This window comes from Drosophila albomicans, chromosome X (assembly GCF_009650485.2).
Source record: "Drosophila albomicans strain 15112-1751.03 chromosome X, ASM965048v2, whole genome shotgun sequence".
In the NCBI taxonomy this organism is placed as follows: domain Eukaryota; kingdom Metazoa; phylum Arthropoda; class Insecta; order Diptera; family Drosophilidae; genus Drosophila; species Drosophila albomicans.
In genome coordinates this window covers 25915032-25937800 of record NC_047627.2, presented here as the reverse complement: position 1 = coordinate 25937800, position 22769 = coordinate 25915032, and the positions used below count along the sequence as shown (strand labels likewise).

The 22769-nt window shown below is 41.3% G+C and overlaps 1 protein-coding gene and 1 long non-coding RNA gene across 14 annotated transcripts in view; one reads left to right on the top strand and one right to left on the bottom strand.

Annotated features, from left to right (window-relative positions):
* LOC117568395 (smoothelin-like protein 1) overlaps positions 1-22769 on the bottom strand; it is a 49237-nt gene that overhangs the window by 870 nt on the left and 25598 nt on the right. For 9 of the 13 annotated variants that reach the window (XM_034249096.2, XM_052008573.1, XM_052008578.1 and 6 more), the window contains 9 exons: positions 22212-22739; positions 21988-22142; positions 11736-11951; positions 11023-11098; positions 9380-9769; positions 2260-2352; positions 2096-2198; positions 1058-1205; positions 75-226 (listed from right to left, as the gene is read on the bottom strand). In XM_034249096.2, the coding sequence (XP_034104987.1) occupies positions 75-226; positions 1058-1205; positions 2096-2198; positions 2260-2352; positions 9380-9769; positions 11023-11098; positions 11736-11951; positions 21988-22142; positions 22212-22739 (1861 nt within the window). Of the gene's footprint in view, positions 1-74; positions 227-1057; positions 1206-2095; positions 2199-2259; positions 2353-9379; positions 9770-10681; positions 10733-11022; positions 11099-11735; positions 11952-12448; positions 12535-21987; positions 22143-22211; positions 22740-22769 lie in introns of those variants that run through there. The other 4 variants (XM_052008575.1, XM_052008584.1, XM_052008576.1 and 1 more) reach the window with 4 other exon arrangements.
* LOC127566395 (uncharacterized) lies at positions 177-19059 on the top strand. The gene is made up of 3 exons (XR_007955685.1): positions 177-268; positions 393-517; positions 19001-19059. It is a non-coding gene; the product is annotated as an uncharacterized LOC127566395 (long non-coding RNA).

Below are 22769 nucleotides of genomic sequence, written 5' to 3'. Positions count from 1 at the left end.
GCACGTATAGATGGAAATGTGTTATCGATAAATTGCCAGAAAAACTATATCGACGATATCGATGCAGTACTTACTCAGCAACGCTGAAGGCCAGTTCGAAATTGTGTCGGCGTGTTTGTTTGGTTAGTTGCGTGTAATCAAATGCATCGGGCAAGAAATGATGGATCAGCGCACAAAAGGCCAAGCCGTCGGACCAGCTCGAGCTAAAGTTGCTTATTTGCACGTTCTGCGAATTACAGCAAAAGTGTGTGTGTGTGTTTTGTGATAAGTACGTTTTGCGTATTGTTTGCTGGGGGCGTGGCGGAGAGGGGGGCTTTGCGAATATGTGTAACTGCAGCACAGCGCTTGCATTGCATTCTAATTTTGTTTTTTTCTTTTCTCTATTTCAGCAGCAGCGGTAATTAAGCGGTACATGATTTTTTTTTTGTGTGTTTTTTCTTGTGTAAAATCCAGCCCCAAAAGCAAATTGGCGACAAGAACAATAACAAAACAGTTATAAAGCGGCAAACACATGTATGTAAGTAAAAAAAACTTCGCTTTTTCTTCTTCTACTTCTTAATTTTCTCCTTCTTCATCATCAACATATTTTAGCGCCAAGCGCCAAGCTGCTTGCGTGCGTTGTGTGTGTGTGTTTTTGTGTGTATGCGTGTGTGTGTTTGTTTGTGTGTATGCGTGTGTAAATGAGTTGCTCAAAAAAAGCTCGGCCAAATGTTAGGCGTTTGTTTTGGTTTTTAGTTTTGCGTTTAGCTTTGATTTACTTTGTTTTTGTGTTTTTTTTGTTGTTGTTGTTTTTCATATTGTTATTGTTTGTTGTTGGGCCTAAGCGTTAGATTTTGTCAAAATAAAACGAACGGCAATCAAATGCAAATTACAAAAATCAAAATCAAAATAAAAAAAAATTACGCAAAAGAAAAGGAATTGCAAAACTCAATATATAGTAAGTATAACGGTCGTTATTGGCTGTGGCTTTGCGCGCTTGCATTGCATTTGGTTTTTCTTATTGGTATTTTTTTGTTTGCGGGTTGTTGTTTTGGTATTTTTAGGTTGTGGTGGATACCTCATATTCCTGCGTTTTGTGCTGACACCACTGTAGAAGTTGATCCTTGACAGTGGCGGCGCGCGCATTTAATGCCGGATCGGTAAATTTGAACAGCGGTTGTGCTGAACCGCCGGGGGTCGTGGGTGTGCTTGATGTTGGAGATAATCTGAACAAAATGATTCAAGGTTGGAGGGGCAGACGTTTTAGCGAAACTCACACAATTTTTTTTTGGTTTTTATTTTGGTATTTTTTGTTTTCTTATGGTGTTTTTTTTTTAAATACATAAATGTTGTACTTTTTTTTGGGTGTTCGAATTGTTTACCTCGTGTATGTGTGTGTGGGCGTGTGTTGGTGTTTTGTATGTATTTGTGTTAGCAGAAAACAACAACAAATAGATTACGTTTTATATTATTATGTGCATATTTGTTGTTGTTTGATTTAACTTATTTCTTGTTGCTGTTGGGAAAGAGACATAGAGAGAGAGATACAGACAGAGATAGAAGGGGACGACAGGTGCGTACAAAAGTTACAGAGCAAGAGCAGAGAGCCCAGTGGCTAGAGGAAGACAGATAGCTAGGAGCAAGACGCTTTACAATTTACCTCACAAACAATTACATTGTAAATAAAAACCTAGGCACAAGAAGGATAAGACATTCTTTTTAATTCTGTTCACCGACACCAGAAGATGGGAGACAAATCTAGTGACTGAGTATGTCTGCATGTGTGTGTGTGTGTGTGTGTGTGCGTATGTATGTGAGTGAGAGTATATTGTGAGCCTGCACCGAATGTGTATGTATGTGTGTGTGTATTTTCAAAAGAAATGCAAACAAAATGGCGTAGAAATGTTGGTAAATGGAGCTGCCTGCTAGCGGCGTTGCCATATCAGCAATTTTTACATTTAAATTTATCAAAAAAAAAAAAAAACAGTCCATTTTGTTTGATTTCTTTTAGTAAGTGTGTGCTCTCTATATATGTACATATATCGTATCTCTAAAATTTATTTGTATTTATATATCATTATCAAATTGTGGAAAGTATGTAAATTGCTTCACTTACTTTTGAGCCTGCTGCTGGGCAGCTGCTTTATCGAGCTGCTTAAATTTGGCCAGCGGTGAAATGTTTTTGGAGGCAGCGCTGCCGCTCACAGTGCGTGTGGTAACTGCAATAATCAATATATATAAATTTTAGAATGTATTTAATAATGTACAACCTTTAGTTACCTTTTGTTGTTGTTGTAGTGAGAGTTGCGCCGCCATCCTTTGATTTTGTCTCGGTGCGTTCACTGGTCGTTGAGCTTTGTTGCTTGTGTTGTGCTGTATGAAAAAAGGTTTTAGACGATTTGTTTTTGTTTTTTTTTTTGTGATGGATGATTGATCGGCGTGAGAGAAAAACGGGGAGAAAAAAGAAGCAATAATTACAACAATTAGTCAAGTCAAAATTAGTCATGCAATCGAAATCAATTCAACAATATATAAACAATGTGGTTAAAGTTATTGAAAATCTTAGGAAATACGAAAAAAGCTACATTAGAATCGTGGTTATTTCAATTATTTTCTTGTATCTTGTAGTTTAGACTAATCTAGAGCAGGCAACTAAATGTACACTACACACGGCAACACAAAAAAAAAAACTGTAAAAACACGATGAACATTCGCAAAATTGTTTTTGCATTGGTATATTATTGTTTTTTTTTTTGTGATTTTTAGTCAACATTCGTCAGCCGCTACAGAAAAAACAAAAATGTATTCACAGTCTGGCAACGCTGCCAAGCGGCTGTTCCATGCCGCACGTTCCAAAAAATAACAGATAAAAACACACAGTACGAAAATGATTAGGAAAAAAGTTAGAAAATAGTATGAAAAACGAAATCGAGAACGAATCGTGGCCGCTGAGATGAAATTGGCGGCGTTTGCTGTTGGCGATTTTGTGGGTGGTGGTTGGTGTGTCTGGTGACGCTGGTGGTGTTGGTGGTGCAGCGACTTTCAGCTACAACTACGTCTACTTAATGCTAAAGAAAACATGCACAAATTATTTACAAAGTGTATTAACAGGAACAACAAAAAAAAAAAACGGAACACGAAAAAAAAACTGTAAAATCAAAAACATGCTAGTAAAACGTTTGCGTAGAAGGCAAAGAAACAGCCAGCACAGCAAACTGGGGCGCAGTTGAGCTGAGCTGTGTAGTAATTATCAAAAAAGTGGTAAACAGGGTGGGATAGGGGGCGTAAAATATGTACAAAAAGACTGAGACATTTGGAGAAAAAGAGAGAGAGAGAGAGAGAGAGAGTTTGATAAAAAAAATATTAAGGTATTCCAGATCAGGAGGGACAGCATGGGAGTTGATAAATTTAGTGTAGTTCTTTTTTTTTAAGTATGTTTTTCGCTGGACCAACCAACCAATCAATCAACCAGCCAACGTAACGTAACGCAACGTAACGGAATGAAACGAAATGGAAACGTAACGTAACGGTAATGGTAACGAAAACAAAACGTTAAAAGCGCTAGCTAAACTAACATTTGTACAGTTGTTCTCGATGGTGGGGGAAGAAGGGCAGGCAAAAATATGTGTATGGTAAAAAAAATATATAAAGATAACAAATATATACGAATATATTTAAAATATATATATAAAAAATATGCGAATAAGTAACGTTGATATGCAGTTAGGCCGGGCGGGCGTAAGTAGCAAAAATAATGGTAGTACATGGAACGCGCTAATTTAAACAAGGTGGCAACGCTGTTTTGTACATTTCGTGTTGTTGTAGTTGAATTTCACTCACAAAGTGCTTGTGCTTCTTCATTTTTTGTTTGAGAAAACTTTTCATATTGCTGTTGATCTTGTTGTCGTTGTTGTTTTGTTTATTGGCATCCTGCGGTTGGGGCAGCGTCGCAAACTCGGCAGTGTGTGTGTGTGTGTGTATGTGTTTAAGATCTTTTGTTGTTTTTTTTTTTCTTTTTTTTTTAAGTTCATGTCGTCCCTCCTGCTAGTTTTGATGACGACTCATCGAATATCGAACGCAAGGAACATTGTTTTTGCCGAAAGGTGGGGGCAACGATTTGAAACCGAGTGAATCGTTTCAATTGACTAGAATATCTCCGGGTAGGGTTTGGAGGGAAAGGTGGTAAAGGGGGTAAAATGGCTAGGGGCTGGTTGAGCTAAAACAAAGCCTAAGTAAGAACTACGCTCAAAATAACAGTAGCGAGTATTTTTTGTAACGCTAAACATGTAAACAATAATCGTTAATCGGTATTCGGTAATCAGTACAGTTACAGTTACAGTTTCGACTTCGTAATGTGAGAGAGATAGAAAGAGAGTGCGTATGTGTGTGTGTGTCGTTTTTTGTTTGTTTGTTTGTTTGTTTGGTGGGTCCAGTTGCGTCTCGCTGGGCGGCTCAAACTGGAATGCTGCTGCTGTTTGGCTGATCGATAACCCGTTATCGATAACAATTTATGCGCCCAGCATCAGCTGCTCGAACGCATCCTCCACATTACTCTCGTCCAACAGATTGAGATGCGCAATATGCGGCATTGTTGCACTGCGACTCAAGCCGCCGCCGCCGCCACCAATTCCAACACCACCAGCTGTGGCACCCGACACGCCACCCAAACCACCCACACGATATAGACTCGCTGCCGCAACATTACCATTCGATTGCGAGTTTAGCGAGCTCAACGATTTGCGTGCTGTCGACAGCTTTTCACTTGTCTTGGTGCGATTTATCGCCGATTTTCGTTGCGTTGTCGATGTCGATGTCGTTGTTGTTGTGGTGCTGCGAAGCAATTCATCGTTGCCCGTTGGTGACTTTTGTCCCGAGAAATAGGCGGCAACGGTGCGTTGCTTTTGACCCACTTGCGACTTGTCAATGCCCGCCTCATACAGTTTGGGAACAGCCAACGAATGTCCCGACTTCGTGCGTCGCAGTTCACCCGGCGATGTGGCCAACGATGGTTGATTGTATCCATTTGTTTGCGGTTGCTGTTGATTGCAGATCTGTGTCCATGAATCACATTTACTCAGCCGATTGAGACGTGAGCCGCCGTTGTGCGTTGGCTGCTGTTGCAGGAAGTCGTCGTCGTGATTGCGACGACTCATCGAGCTGAAGGCGTGCACGTTGTTGAAGACAATGTTGCGTGGGATTTGATCCTCGGGAGCGGCTTCAGCGGGATTTGCCTGCGGCTGTGGCGTCGCTGGCGTCTCCACAATCGTGGGCTTATGCTGCTGATGTTGCTGCTGTTGCTGTACTGTAATGCTGGTGGTGGTTGTGCTGCTGCTGTGACTGCTGTGATTGATTGTTTGCTTGCTGCCCACTTGAGGACTTTGATACGCATTCGGCACGTAATGATGCCTTTGCGGTGGTCCGAACTTTTTCAGCAGTGGTGCCTGTTCCTTGGGCAGCGAGGATTTCACAATGTCCGGCGTATCCGCGGGTGCCGACGATTTGTATTCCTGTTCGTAGTAGAGCTTCTCCCGTTGCTCCAGCACATTGCCGAGACTCTTGCGACGCAGCTGCTCCTGCTGTTGCAATTGTTGCGTCTGCTGCACCTGCTGTCGATTGTTGGTGGTCAGCGTTTGCTGGGACATTACACGCTGTTGCAGTGTGCTCTCCATATGAATGGGACGCTGCAATGGCTTGGGATCGTAGTTGGTCTCACTGATGGTGTGACTGCGTGTGCTTAGTCTAGGACGAGGCGGTTGCTGCTGTGCCTGAGGCTGCGAATATTGCTGTGGCACAACTGCAGGTGTGGGAGCTGGCGCAGTTCTGGGAGCAACAGGAGTTTGTTGGGGCGCCGGCTTGGGTGCCAGCTGCGGTTTATTGCTGCGATCCACGGGTGGCGGCAATGGCGCCGTTTGTACGTGCATCGGATTCGCTGTCCAGCTGGTCATGCTCAGACTGGAGCTGGCATTCGAATGTTCCGAATTGCGACGTACACGGTGCAAACTCAGGCTTGATTCCTGCTCATCGGCCGAATCCTCCAGCGGATAAGTCACCACATAACTTGTTTGTGTTTCACTTGCATAGCTGGGCTGCGATTGTGTTTGCGTTTGAATCGTTGGAGTTGCTTGCAGTTGTTGGCTTTGATACTGCGGCTGGCGTTTGGCCTCGAAATTGCTGAGCTGCGGAAAGAGTGGTTCCACAAGCGGTGCTTGATACAGACGTCCATCGGGCGATAGGCAGCCCGGTTTGCTCGGCGAACTGGGCGCTGTGAGCGGTTGAGTTGAGACTTGAGGTCTCAGTGTTGGCTTGTTAGGGGCAACCGGAGCTGCAGCTGTACTAGGGCTGCCATTGCCTTGACCATTGCCGCCCAACTGCTTCATAGTGTAGAGCAGCGATTTGGCCGCCCGGGAGTTTCGCCCGAAGACCTCATCGTCGCTCACGTGCGCCGTGCGACGTCCGGCGACTGTGACAGCCGTTTGACTGCGTGGCTTACGCATCACCTTGATCTCCGCACGATACTCGTGCATATTATTGTGATCCGAATCGAGATCGAGATCATCGTCCGTGTTGTCGGTCATCAGGGGTGCGGTCAAACAGCTCGTCGGACTATCGACGGGACTGACAAAGTCGAAGTGCCGCGACGATTGTGTGGATGGTGGTGGCAAGTACGTTGGATTCGCATTGGTTAGCACAAGTGGGGCAGCATGTGGATTTGTGAGTGGCTCCAAGACGCCGCTGCTCAGACAAGGCTGGCTGCGGTAATTGCTTAGATTGGTGGCTCCACGACGCACACTAGACGGTGCATAGTCCGCATATGTAAAGGAGATATTTGTGGGCGGCGGCGGCGGTTGGTGTTGCGACTGTTGCGGCATTTGAGGTGGTGGTGCTGGTTGCGCATACAATTGCAGCTCGGGATCCATGGCGTTGGGCAGCGATGGACGCTTCTTGAACTCGCTGAAGCTCAACGGCGGCGCCTTCGAGCGCAACGAATTGTGGCGTTGCACTTGGGCGCCATAGGAGATGTGTTGCTGCTGCTGTTGCTGTTGCTGTTGCTCTAGATTGTCGCGCAGCGAACGCTCCTCAAAGTGATGCGCTTTGCGCTTAAAATCACTGTTATCCACTCGCGGTTTAGCCACCCAGGGCAAACCAATTGGCGATGTGGCCGCCGTCGAAGCGGGCGACGGTGTGTTGCTGTAGCTGGGACGCGGCTGCAGATGCTGTGGCTGTTGCTGATGCTGCGGCGTTGTTGGCGCCGATGCGGTGGACTGCATTTTGTTGCGCGTTCCCGGCTGCGACTTTTGCGGTATGGGCTTGTAAATGTTTGGTGCCGGCGGCTGACCCTGTTCGATGGGTCGAAACACCGACTGCGGTGCGTGTATGAACTGATTGAGCGGTGCAGCGGACGCAGCTGCAGCTGCAGCAGCTGTCTGTTCTCGTTCACGCTCCCGTTCGCGTTCTGTCTGTCTGTCTCGTTCCCGCTGCTGTTGCATGCGCAGCTCCATTTCCTGTCGTCGCTGACGCTCCAGTTGCTCCTGCTGCTGACGTTGACGCTCCAGCTGCTGCTGCCTCTCCAGCTGTTGTCGCTCCAGCTGCTGCTCGTAATACTCGCGTTCGACTCGAGCACGCTGTTCGCGTTCGTAGCGCGCCTCCTGCTCGAGACGCAGCTGACGCTCCAGCTCCTGACGGCGCTGACGCTCGAGCAACGCCTGCTGCTGTTGATGCTGCAGCTGCAGTTGTTGCTGCTGCTCGCGGTCGAGTTCACGCTCCCGCAACAACTGTTGCTCCCGCTGTTGTTGCTCCCGGTGTTGTTGCTCCCTGAGCTGTTGTTCCCGGTGTTGCTGCTCCCTGAGCTGTAACTCCCGTTGTTGTTGCTCCCTGAATTGGAGCTCCCGATGTTGCAACTCCCGATGCTGTTGCTCCCGCTGCAGCTCACGCTCCCGTTCCCTTTGATGGTGCTGCTGTGATGTGGGCGGCTGCGGTGGTTTACCCTTTGTGGCCGTCGCAGCCACACCCGTTTCGAACGTGTGCTTGATGTTGCCAAACTTGTGCGTCCAATTCGATACGGAGCGTGCTCCCGCCCAGCCTAGACCGCCCTGATGATTCTGCTTGTTGATGAACGCCAGAAACTTGTGATCGTTCTCGGTCTTGGGCTCAAACGGTGGCACTACATGCTGTACACGCCGCTTAACGCTCACTTGCACCGCACGCTTCAGTCCCTGATTAGGTCCCGCATTGCTGCTGCGACTGTGATCGTCCAACTCCGAGTCGCTGTCACAATCTGCTGAACTGTACTTGGCCTTGGCCTTGGGTATATCGATGGTATTGGCGCGTTTCATTAGCTGCTTTTTGGCACCATTGAAACGTGGCGCTTGACTGGAGTCCAGCGGAGCAGCCGGTTGTTCCGCTGCCGCTTGATAGTTCGCAAAGCTGACGGCATAATCACCCGACAACGGTCGGCGATTGTTGCTGTTGCTGCTGCTGTGGGGTTTGAGTTGTGCCTTTGGCACAAACTGATTGGGCCTATACAGCTGTGTGCTAGGCGCACCCACAATGGCACCCGAGCTGGCGTTGCGCTCCAGGGGCAGCGGTGCCAATTGCGGTGGCGGCGGCACCACAGCAACACTCGGCTGTGACTTGTGCTCCAGCAACAGCATGTCTTCCATGTATCGGCGAGCATCGGCGAGTTCCTCGCGACTCACACCGACTGTATGACGATTGCTGCGCTGTCGCCGCTTTGCGAAACGCTGTCGACTCCCCTGCTCCTGTTCGGGACTCTCCCGATCGCGATGCTGATCGGCAGCGGCTTCGCCGTCTGCCAGCTTCTCGGGGGCGCTTAGACCGCACTGGAGGCGCGCTATAAGCGAGAGCAACGCCTGCCGTTGACCGCCATCGACGGCGAGCTCTTGGCCCAATTTGAGGGAGCACTCGAGGCGGCTGAGTGCATCGGTGACCTCTTGAAGCAGGCCGCGATTTGCATCGTTGCTGGCCCCGCTGCTGCGCTGTTGCAACGTATCACGCAACCCGGCGGCCAGCAAACGCAAATCCTCGCCGCTTTCGGTGCCGGAATCCTCTTTTTGTGGCACACTCAATCGTTTCACTTGTGGCTGTGACATTATTTGATCACTCTTATCGTCGATGTCGACGTCGACGTCGTTGTCTTTCTCCTTCCCTGGACCGTCTTCGTTTGCGTCTTTTATTTGCGTCTGGCTAACAACTTTTGGCTTTTGGCTAATGCTATGGCTACTGCTACTACTCGGGATTTTTCTACTGTTAGTATTGCTACTGTTACTGCTAAGACTATGGCTCAATGCGGTTGCTGCTCCCTTAGCTCCCTCTTTTGCTGATTTTGCTGCTGCTGGCTGTAACTGTACTTGTGGCTCTGTCTTCTGTGGCAGGGACTCACTCTGTTGACCGTCGACCACGTTGCTGCCAGTTGCTTCCACCACCTGCTTGCTAAGCTCTACTTTGGCCAACTTTTCCTCCACTACCTTGGTGGTCGAGGTGGCACTAGAAGCTGAGGTGGAAGTGGAGGTGCTAGTGCTTGTGCTAGTGTTTGACTTTGTTGCCTGCTTGGACTCCACTTGCTTTTGCTCCACTTTGGTTGACGCTGTTGTTTGTGTCTTTGGCTGTGGCTGTGACTGTGGCTTTGCCTCCACCTTCTCGGCCTCTTCTTCCTCCTCGTCGCTGTCGTCGGTTACCTCTTCAATTATTTCCTCATACTCGCTGGCGCTGCTCTCCTCTTCCTCCTCTTTGGCAGCGGCTTTTGCACCGCCTGCCTTCAAATTTTTCTGCTCTAAAATGCGCACAACGCATACGCAATTTCAAAATTCAATCAAAATGCATTAAGAGTGTGTGATGAGAGTGAGAAAAAAAGAGGGAGAGAGAAAGAGAGAGATATATGTTTTTGTTTTCTTGATTTCTTTTTGAGCAGATTTTTGAAAGCGTTGTAACGCGCACAACAATGAACACAACACGGCAACAAAAACGCTGGGGAGGGAATATATAGACGTAAAGCATGATAAAAACAGTTGTCGGAAGAATCGAAAGGTCGAGCAGGCTTCACTTGGGCTGCCCTACGCTGAAATTGTAACGAGATCAATTTTTTGTGGAATTTTTTTATAGAGCGGGTCTAAGGGGCACATCGTCGTCACATCAAAAGCCTAGCAAGCCACTAGCTTTTGCTGCGACGAGCAAACGTATAACGAATAGGCAAAAGAAACGAGAAAATAACGAAACAAGAAAACGAACAACGAGTGAACGTTTATAGCGAGAGATTGGTGATGAATATTTGATCGTTTTGAACAATTGAACGAACGAATGTGTAACGAGAGAACAACAAGTGGCGTTTTGCGTTTAAAGACGAGAACCGGAGCGAACGAGTGAGAGCGTTTAACGAGAAACAGAAGAGAGAACAAAACGAATGAACGCTAAACGCAAAACAATAACAGAGAGCGTTGAACAAGTAAAAGTAAAACGAGTAAATATGTGGCAACGAGTAAATGAATATGCACCGAGTAAATATGTAACGAGTAGAGAGGCAACGAGTAGATGAATGCTGTGTAAAAGTGAATAAATGAAACGTGTAGACAAGTGTGACCAACGATTGAATGTTTTATGAACGAGTGCGGAACAAACGAGTCTGACAATATGAGATGTAGATAGATGAATGATGCGTAATTGTTTGACTGACGAGTAATTGCAATACCTGTCCTCGAATATCACTTTATCTAGCTACGAGTATGCGCTGTTTGCATATCTACAAGATACAAATACAGAACACAATCAGAAGCTATATAGTTTACCGACGATAGATACAGATCGAGAGAGAGAGATAGTAAAATAAGTAGAAAGAGAGTGAGCGAGAGATAGCTAATAGAGAGCTATATCGATTATCATATATAGTAAAGACTCCGATAACCAGTTAGTAAATCGTCTGGTCACTTCCTGTAACTGCCATTATTATCCTTGTGGGTTAGTGCTCTGGTATACCATAGAGTAGTGCTGTATAGTTAGGATGCCAAGTGTTAAACACATAATGCGACTTACCTTCGCGTTCCGCCATAAGTTCGCGTAAACGTGCACGGATCTTGCGACGCTCCTCGTATGTGGAGGCCTGTTCCAGCTAAAAGTATCGAGGGGAATCAAAGCAAAGATGATGACGTGAGAGAATGTTACTATAAATATACAGGTCAAGACTGTTCTCTAATTAAATTTCCCTCACTTAATTATTGTCGATGCTACAGCTCTACTTTAATAACATAAAATAATATTTATCAAGACTTCACATCGAATTTGGTATATTTTCGGTATATTAATGGTGAATATTTAAGCATTAATACTGCCTTCTTATTCTCTGCTATGTAGGCTTCAAAAGTAACTGTATTCTATGGTAGAATTTGAATATGGTAGTATAATATAATGCCACATATAGCTTTTGGTATATTTAAGTATTTTAACGGTACATTACTAGTGAATATTTAAACACTAATACCGCTTTCTTACATGTCAAATATTCTTTACTCTGTATGTTTCAAAAGTAACTATATTCTATTGTTTATTTTAAATATAATAGTATATACATATAAGAAATATAGCTTTTGGAATAATTAAGTATTTTTTTCGGTATATTCATTGTAAAGTGTTAAACATTAATACCACATTCAGAACTTTCTGCCTACTAATTTCTTTGAATGTTGATTGATAGCAAGTTGAATCGTAACCATAATGAGATGAGTTTGCTTTTGTGGCTGTCAACTTACCAATTGCCTAAGTAACTGCTCGTCCCAAATCTCCTCGATGTCACAAGTTGTGCGTGTAACTGGTGCTGAGGATGTTATTGATGATGTTGTTGCTGTTGTTGTTGTCTTCTTGTTGCTGTTGTTGTTGTTAGTGTTGCTGTTGCTGCTGGTGGTGCTGCTGCTGATGTTGTTGCCTGATTTGCTGCTGTAGCTGCTGCTAATGCGTGTCGTTTTCACCTGAAATAAAGAGTGTGCGTGAATGAAACAGCATGATCATATTTTTGTTGTTGTTGTTGTTGCTTAGTTTGTTTATCAACCGGAAAATGAGAGAGACAAAAAAAAAATAGAAAAGTATTGGTCCACAGTGTGTGCCGAAAAGCAGACGCCAGCTGTTTTCTTTTTGGCTTAACTCTAAATACAGACGATGAGCGCATTCGCCGGCTACGCCAAAAAAGAAAAAAGAAGAAAAAAAAAAAAAAAGACTGACGAGAATGAAATAGAAACAGCAACAGCAAAAGGCCAAAAGCCAATTTACGTATTTGCCGCTCGACCCTGATCACCAACGATGATAAGGCAGAAATATCAAAATCACAACCACAACAACAACAAACGAATTGAATTGAAATCGCAGTCGAAGTCACAACAATTTGTGTCGTCCTTAGCCATGGTCAGAATCTTCCGGCTGATTGACGCTCGCTTTTGTACGTCGTCGTTTTTTTCGTTTTTTGTCTTACGGCTTTGTTGTTTCTTCCCCGACGTTAGACAACAAACTGAACTGAACTCAACTGAATTGAATTGAACTGAACGGAATCGAGCGAACGTCGGCAAGCATACCTGGCGTATGCGTAATGCTGAGCATATTGCGCATACGCCGCATACAACACAGACAATGAGGAAATGCGCGAAAAATCGAACAATTCTTTCAGCTCAATAATTACGAGCATTTCCATGACTCATTAACAGTTTTCGATCAATTCACAGCTCTTCGCCTTTCTCCACATGAATTCAAATTGCGCTACACAAACTATGTGTGATTTTATATAAACATATAGATACAAATATATAGATATACGCAGATATATATATAGTAGATGCCGCAATGCATAAATATTTCAAGAATATCAATGCTGATCGAGACAATTTTAATAATACAAAAATATATGTTATAATATTTTGTATAGAATCGATTAAAGCTAAAGAATTTCGTAAACAAATTTGTTTGACTAACAGCTTGAAGTATTCAAAATGAAATTAAATTTTTTTTGTATAATATAATGTTTGTATTGAATTTGTTTGACTAACAACTTGAACTTTTCAAAATGAAATTAAATTTGTTTTATCATCCTATTTTACTTTTTACGCATTTCAAATATTTTTGAATAATAAATCCTTTTGTGATTTATTGGCAAAGCAATTAAACAAATCAACAGAAATATGCGCAAAATTGAAAGACATTCATTCGGAAACATAAATTGCGAAAATATACGCTATTAAGCGTAATTTTGGAATAAGTATGCTATATAGTAGATTTAAAAGTCACGCTGAACTCTTTTGACCGTCAGTCAAAACACTCATCAAAAATACTCGAAGCATTTTCCAGCTACTTTATCGTGCAACTGAATCTCCGATGTACTAAAGCTACTATATAGCTATGGCCATAAAGCGTGTGTAGACCTCGTGGAGGGGGGGCGCGGAGGGGCGGGGGTTAAAATTATCGTATGTAGAAATGTAGATTAATTAAGTATACGCAGCGGTTGCCCGCAATTGACTTTTTCGGGTGGCACAAAAGCGACGAGCGAATCGAGAAAATCAAGAAATATTCTGAAATTCATTTGATTTCGGGGTACGTCAAGCGCATTTTCCCGCTACACCCCCCCCCCCCCCCCCCACCCCATCAACGCTCGTTTCCCTCCTCCACAAAATATTCCCCTAAACTGACAGCTGTCCGAGTGAACCGTTGCCTGCTTCTCCCGCTTCTTGTTTATAACAATTTGACCAAATTTGGCCAGCAAAATTTTTCAAAAGCCGAAGAGGAAGAGCACAAGTTTTGAATATGTGCGAGGGAGAAGGCAAGCACAAGGGAGAGAGAGAGAGAGTGAGAGACGCTAAACACGCGCTGCTATTTTTAGTTGTAGAGATTATTTAAGCAATATGCAAAATGAGAGAGCGAGAGATAAAACAGGAGAGAGAAAGAGCGAGAGAGAGAGGGGAAGAAAGAGAGAGAGAGAGAGAGAGAGAGAGAGAGAGTGAGGTAGCATATAACTTGCTGCTTCCATATTTTTGCTTGCACGCACTAAAGAACGTTCCTTTCCGCCTTCACAATATTATTTAAAACTAGGGTATTCCAAAGCAACACACAATTAGACAGCAAGTTTGCAACAACAGAACGACAAATTGATTGCTTTGATAAGCTTTAGTTTTGTTTATTAATGGCCAAATTATAGTTGGAAATATTTCTTTATAAAGTTTGGTATTACAGTGGGAAAAGAAGACAATTTTCGGAGACATCTCCGACCCTTTAAAGTATATATATTCTTGATCAGCGTTTATAGCCATGTTTTTGATCTTGTAATAGCATTTTGTATTCTAAAAACTATAAAATTTGTTTCCTTGAACTTGGTCTTATATCGAAAATCAAGATTTTTTTCTAACTTTATAATTTTGATGTTCTGAAGCACTTTTTAGGTTAAAATCCTTAGCAATAAGACCAAAATCTTAATTTTAGAACGTTCTTTTTTTCAGTGTAGAAAAAGAATTTTCTTCAGGTGTTATTATAACTAACTATTGCAACACTTTGAGTTGAGCTGTCAAACATTTGTGTGCGCAATTTTCTTGTAGATTATAAATTTTGCTTCAGTTATTTCTAGCATAACTAAATTAGCAAAACACCCACCCAAAGAAATTGGTGAAATTTGTTGCTTTAAATAAGCAGCAAACACAAACAGAATTTTTTCGTGAAACATTGGCAAAATACACAAAAAGAAAAAGCACATTGTTGCTGCTTTTACAATGTGGGCCAACAAAAACGAAACAAAAAATAATAAATCGAAATAAAAGAAATGCAAACAAATTGTATATACGAGAGAATATCGCTATAAAAAGCTAGAGAGTCGAATTAAGAAATTTGAAATGTAATTGCAAATTTTCATTAGAATTTGATGTGCATTTATTTTTATAATCATTTGTCAGTTGTGTGACGTGTTGCGGGCTATTGTTGTAGTCGCCATTGTTGTTGTTGTTGCTATTATTATAATTATTATTATAGTAGTTGTTGTTGCTGTTCATGTTGATGCTGATGTTGTTCTAATTGTTGTTGCTGAATAGGCTTGCCAAGTTATTTGGCGCAATTCCGCTAAAGCGTAACAAACCTCACAAATTGACGAACTACAAAAAAAACCAAACGGGTGGAGAGGGGGGAAATGGAGCGAGGAGAGTGAAGAGAGGGGAACGAGGGGAAGTGGAGTGCGAGTTGAGGCAGCGAAGCATGGAAATCAAAAATGGAAATTGCGGGCCCCAAAGACAGCAACAACAACAATTAAAAGAAATGCTGCTGGCGGCAAATAAAAAAGGGGTAAAGTCGAGTGTGGGGAGAGAGGGGAAGGGAAGGGGGAAGGGGGTTAGACAACCGGGTGTTGTTGCCGCCGGCATTGTTGTTGCTGTTGTTCTTGTTGCTGTTGTTCAACTGACCAAAGCGAGTGCAGTCAGCTGCAGTTGTTATTAGTTGTTGCTGCTGCTGCTGCAAATTGAGCAACAGCCTCGCGTTGGCTTTGACACTGTCGCCTGTTGCTGCCACAACAACAACATGTATGAAAGCTGCAGTAGAGTGTGCTCGACTGTGTGATACCCGCTTAACATATTGAATAAAAGCAAAACAATGCGGCATTAATTTTAAAATATATCAAATAATGAATAAAAGTAAAACAAAGCGGTATTAATTTTAAAATATACCAAATAATATACCAAAAATACTAAAAACTAAATAGGTATATTGATATAGTACTACATTCAAAATATACCATAAAGTAATAACAAATTATACCGAATTAGTATACCTAAAAATACTAAACTAAAAGTAAAACAATGCGGTATTAATTTAAAAATATACCAAAGAATATACCAAAAATACTAAAAACTAAATAGGTATATTGATATAGTACTACATTCAAAATATACCATAAAGTAATAATTATATACCGAATTAGTATACCTAAAAATACTAAAATATACCAAAGTGTGCATTTGGTATATCGATGAAGTATTTCCCAAATAACTTTTACAATTTTTATCCGATTCCAATCAAATTCTCGAATAACAAAAATTCGATTGTCGATTTTCGGAGGGGAAAGTGGGCGTGACAAAAATTTTAAACCAACTTGATCTACGTGTAATAATAACGAGTGCTATCGAAAAAAGTTATATCTCTATCTATTATAGTCTCTGAGATCTAGGTATTAATACGGGTGGACAGACAGACAGACAGACGGACATGGCTATATCGATTCGGCTGTTAATGATACTCACTACTTGCTTTAAACAAAAGTAAAGCATTATTCCTAAAGTATACCAAATAATATACTGCAGAAATACTCAAATATACCATGAAGCATATTTGGTATATCGATAAAATACTAAAAAGCACATATATACTTTATAGACGATAGATATGCCCACTTCTGCCTGTTACATACATTTTTCCTGCAGTCACAATGCTATAATACCCTTCTACCCTATGGGTAACGGGTATAACAACAACAACCAGCTAACGCAAACCATATGATTAATGCTTTTAAATTTGTCTCTAGTAAACAAAATTGTTGTTAAATTTAGCCAACAGCAGAAAGGTGAACATCAACAGCAAAAGCAACAACAACAACAACATCAACGTGAGGAAGGCCGCGACAGCTCTTTTAGGCTATTTCAATTTGTGTTTCAATTTCAAATTGAATAATGAAAAACGCCAGCCAAGACACCGAAAACACACAGAAAACCTTCAATTTTCACAGCGCTTTACAATTTTCCATGAACTTAATCCGAACATTATAAAAACATAAAACTAAAATTGCCCACGCAAAAGTTCAATTTCAATTAAAAAATTTGCATTGCTTTCATTTTGTAATTTAAAAATTCAACTGCAAATATGAATTCAACATTCATTAAACCTAAAGTTAAATTTTTCTATTAATTGTAGAGTAAAATAAATAAAATATAGAGAAAAAAATACTACAATAGATTGAAAAGTAGATTGCAAATCTTGATTTAAGATTTCACCTTCTTAGTTCAACTTTCAAATTTTTGCATTCTTAAAAAAGATTATAATCATGAGTTTTAAGATCTAGAATTTTTGTAGAATTTCAATCTCGATTCAAGAACCTTCTTGGTTAAATTTTGACATCAAATAAACTTTGATTTAAGAAAATATTCTTGAGTTGATCACGTTTTTTCTTTCTGTGTATGAAGTATTTATTCTATTATGCTTATAGTAAATTGTTCATACTTAATTAAATTGCAAATTTAAGCAACATTCTGAAATTGGAATTGTTAAGAGTTCATATTGAAAATGAAATATTGCTGCAATGTTCATTAAATGCATTTGAAACCGTTGAAAAAGTTTCCATCATTTTCAGTTGCTTTTCAGTTTCAGTTTTCAGCATTGAAACTGTGAATTGCCCACGCCAAAAAAACCGAAAAGCAAAAAGCCTTCAATTTTAGTTGTGAAAATTTATCCAATTTTTCCATGAGTTCGTTTTTCGTTTTTAAAGAAAAAAAATACAATGCAAAAGAGATTTTCTTGTTGGCTTTTCCAATCATTGTTGCTGTGTTTTTGAATATTTTTAGCTACATGGAAAAGCGGCAGAAAAGAGCTTTATGAACGGCAATTTTTGACATGCAAAATGAGCGAAGAGCTGAGACAAAGATGAACAACGGGTACAAAACAGACTGACAGCGATTATGAAACGACGCAGAGCAAAAAAGAAATGAACAACAACAACAACAACAAAAAGTGAAGTGAAGTGAAGAAATGAGAGAGGCAACAAGATTTGCCACGCTGGGAAAAAGGCTGTTAAACTAACAGTTAACTGCGGGAAAAACCGGCTCAACTCAACTCAAGTCAACTCGACTTGGCTCGAAGAGTCAAAGCCAAAGCCAAAGCCACAGTCAAAGCCAACGCAAAAACCACTTGCCGCTAGTCGCTGACTCCAAACAAACTTTTTTCCTTCTTTCTTTCGTTATCTCTCTTTCTTTTTCATTTTCTTTTTTTTTTTTTTTGCTTTTTCTAAGCAGCTGAGTGTGCGTGTGTGTGTGTGTGTGTGTGTGTGTCGTGTTTGTTTGGCCCGACAGAAGCTGCAAAATATTATTATAAACATGTTGCGCTCGAATGGCTTTTGTAGCAATTTAAAAACCGGTTCGGAACCGAACCATGAACCAAATTCATTTAACACTTGAAGAGCCACACAATGAGTAGAACTTGGCAGCAACACTTCACTTCGAAATATACTAATTGCTCACACACTGAGTTTAACAACTTCCACTAAAAAAGTTCTAGTTAACAACTGAGATACTTGTGCAGAAGATACTTTGGCTAGAGATACTTTTGTATAAAGATGCTAATCAATTGATCTGAGTTACTTTAGATTCTTTGGAATCGGCCTAAAATCAAATTGAATACTTTTCATTTTGATTGGTTGATTTTTCGATTTATGATTTATTTTGGTATAATATTAATTGAAGTTTTTTCTGATTCCTGAAAGAAATACTTTTGTATGGGTAAAAACGTAGCTCTATATATACTATGCTATATATTACTATTACTGTACTATATATTTATACAAAATATATCCGTTACTATATTTTAGTATTTTTGCGGTATATAATTCGGAATATTATAAGAATAGTACCTCACTGCTTTGATTTTATACAAAATCTCACATTCTTCTTGTAGTTTAGTTTTCTGACTTATTTTAATCTATTCCAGAAAAGTTATTTCGATATCAAAAAATTGATTTATATAGCTGAGATTACTCTACAAAATAGTCGACAGAAATGTAGTTTTTGTGCTAAAGTTACTCACGCAATTTCTGATTAAATAATTGAAATGTATTTTATGCTGGTTGCTGTTTCTATGAACCCCAAAATCTAAGTTCCAATTTGAAACTATAAAAAACAAACACTGTTAGATAAAATTATGCTAATCTTTGTATTAAGAAACCTATTCTTTAAATCATTATTACATCTTGAATCCATTATGTTCGGCAAATTATTCACTTTGTATCTTTATCTCGTTCCAGCTCCAGCTAAACTGTTTTGCCCTGGTAAGTGAATCACATCTTTTATTACTAAATTTGGGTAGCAATATATTTTGTTGTCAAAGATGAAAGAACTCTATTTAGAAATGGTTTCGCTTAACGGCAAAAGATCAAAACTGTGCAACAATAGAACAAAACAGAACAGAACAGCTGAGAGAAACTTTGCGAATACGAAATGAGCTATCATAAAGATATCAGAGCAGATACGTATGTAGTATATAAATACCAACTAATTAATTGGGGCTGATCTATGGAAGACAACGTGCAAAAGCCTTTCAAAGTTGTGTTCCAAAAAAAAAAAAAAAAAACGTCTTTGACTAATTTGTTAGAGGTCCCATTAAGTTTGAGCACATGTTCGCTGGCTGCCCTTTTCCTTTCTCTTCTTCTTCTGCTTTTTGTGTGTTTTGTGTGATTATGAAGTGTATTATTTATAGTTTAGTTGTTGGTGACCTATTTTTCTCACAATTTAGTATTGCATCTTCATAATTTTTTGTCGAGTTGATCGAGAAAACTTTTCCATCGATCGAAAAATAATGTAAAAGTATCTGTGCTATGCGAGCGATAGTGAGATATAAATGTATCTAGTCGTTGTCTATAATAAACTCAGAGATGGAGCTTAGTAGGATCTATAAGCAGGGCTGTGGTATTCTGTGGTATTTGGTGCACAAGTGAACCAAACCAAAAACAAAAAAAAAAGTGAAATAAATATATACAGGCCACAGCGATGGATGCACAACTCAACTATAGATGTTGCCTGTATCTCTCTGAAAGTATCTGTTCTCTACACACATACTATGTATATATATACATATACGTCTACATATATATATCTTTAGCTATAGCTATATAGCTGGGTGTCGCTCTTCTGCCCAAAAAATGCTCCACAAACAGACAACAGACAACAGAAACAGAAACGCTGGCGTTGCTTGGATTCGACGTCTCCTTATAAATAGTGTCTAGCGTTTGCGCTATTTTTGTCGGAACATTTATCGCACGCTTGCGCTCTCATTCATGCAGCAGTCCCCCTGCTTCCCCTTTCCCCTTCTTCTCCACCCCGCTGCTGTTGCTGCTGCTGCACGCCACCTGCTTTTTTTTTTCTTAAATTTATTTATTTATTTAGTTTTGCTTTTTTCGAGCATTTGAAAATTTTGCTGCTGGGCAAATGTGTGTGTGTGTGTGTGTGTTAGCTACAGGCTTGTATTTAGTTATGTGTGTGTGTGTATCTCCACTTTCAGGTGCATTGTGTGTTGTGCTTTTTCTTTGTGTATTTTCTTTTTGTTTTTTTTTTTTGTGTGTGATTTTTTTTTTTGAGGTGTCGTGACAGAAATTCCTCGCGCCGGCCTCTCAAATTATGCGCACTAAAAATAATTGACAACAAAAACGCTGTGAAGCGACGAAGAGGCAAATATGCAACAGCTGCGGCCACTACCACGCCTACTTATTTTCGGGGAGGCTGCCACAAACACACACGCACACTATTTAGTTGCTGTTGCCGTTGCCGTTTCCCCGCTTTTAACCAAGTTTTGTTAACACACTCGCGCTTTAAACACAACAATCAACAATAACAACGACTTCTACAGCAGTAACAAAAACAACAACAATAACAACAATAACGACTATAATAATAGTGCTGCTGCTGCTGTTGTTGTTGTTGTTGTCCGTTACAAGAACAACAACAACTCAAAAAAAAAAAGGTAAATAAACACAACAAGTTTTAGAACAACAAAAACTTGTTGCCTCTTGGCTTTTCAATTTTCCTCTTTGGCTTTGCTTGTTCGTTTTTGACTTTTCTAATGATTTTGCACTGTTTTGTGTGTTTTTTTTTTTGTTTTTTTGTTTTTGCTAAGAATATTTTCTTGCCTCTTCGCACGTTTCGCACGTCTCGCTCGCTCGCTGCTCGTCTCTGCGTTGCGTTGCGTTGCGTCGCTCGTCGTCGTCTTTTATTTGTTTGCTTAGTTTACTTTCTTCTTTCTTTTTTTGATTATATATATATATTTTTTTTTGTATAATTTTCTTTCTTTTACTGTGTTGTTGATCGTGAGCACAAAAGTCGCACAAGTGATCGATGCCGCCTCTGAGTGTGTACTGAATTGGCCAACCGACAACCGACAAACGACAAGCGAACAACCGACAAGCGACAAGCCGACTCGACTCTCTCCACTCTCCAACACTCGCTCATTCTCATTCCCATGCCCATTCCCGTTCCCATTTACATTTCCATTTCCATTTCGTCCCCCTTTCGCATTGCCCCTCAGCCAGAAGCTCACATCACGCACACGGCACTAAAGCGCCAAAGAGTTAGAAAACGACAAAGAGAGAAAGAGCGAGAGCCTCGGAGAGTCTGCTGCCGAAGAGAGCGGAGAGAGAGAGAGAGAAAGGCAACTATGCTCGCTAGAGATCGTGGTGCATAGACAAGTGCTGTGCACACACGTGGGTTTTGGCTTTTCGCCTCTCTCTCTCTCTCTCTCTGTGTGTTTCTTTCACTTCCTCTCCCTTTCCCTCAGCATCTGCTCCAGCTCTGGCTTTGGTGGAATTGATGTGCTCTCGATATACCCTGTTAGATGATGTTTCATAGAATAGTGTCCTATTATAGGCGTGAAAATGTTTCTTTAATTTTATGAAGAGCATTTTTCCCTTTTCTATGAGATTTATCATTTCGTATTGCTAAAATACTTTAAAATTTCGGACACTTCAAAAATATCTATTATGGTTTTTATTTTTCGATTAAATAGTCAAATTTGAATTTTTGGGAATGCATTGTTTATAGTTTATTACATGGAAATCAAATTTTATTCGAATTATATAAATTGGTTTATATTAAATTAGTTATACATGTAATACTGCGTTGAATAGGGTGCAGATCAGATATGAATATTTGTTGTCATTTTTTGATTATGTATTCAAATTCAAAACAATATCGGTGAACAATTCTTTATAGATAGGATTCTCTTAGAAATTTATTTGCTTACCGCTTGGCTGCTGTTGTTGCTATTCCTGTTCGATTGCTGACGTTGTCCGGCTGGCAACATGCTCTCCACACCCTGCATGATAACGCTGGCACCCAGGAATTTGTTAAGCAAAGCACGTGCTTCGCGATCTTCCGAACTGTCGCCGGGTTCAACGACTACACGAATAAAGAAGAATTGTGTTAGATGAGATTTCTGATTGACCGAAGCGTAGGGAAATGGCTTACCATTGTCGGCATTGCGCATACGCTCGAGGACATCGTCGACGCTGCTCACGAGACGCTCCTCGCCGCTGGTGTTGAGGAAGGAGCGCGTGGAGCTGGAGGTTCTGGTGGTGCTGCTGCTTGTTTGACGCAGTTGCGGTTCCATTTCCACCTCAATTACGCTGCACACATCGTTCGATTCACTATCCTCGGTCTCCTCCTCATCGGCCAGCTCATGCTGGACGAGAGTATGTGTTTGGGTTTGCGATTGATTTGAGGCTGTGGACTCTTTGCGAATAAAGCGCTCATTGATTTCCTTGGCGGAACCACGACGTGTTGTGACCGTATCAATTGCATCCATTGGTCCGGTGATTTGCTTAAACTCGCGCTGCAACTTGGTATTGGCATCCGCATGGGATTTACGCTCCAGCTGCTGTTGCAGTGTGGCCAACTCCTCCGGATTGCTGGAATAGATCAACTCCTTGCGTTCGTGACGTGGCGGCGATTTGTCATCCGAATAGAACTGTTCCTCAATGACATAGCCTGTGACTTCTAAGTTGGGATAATAAGTAGGAAGAGTTT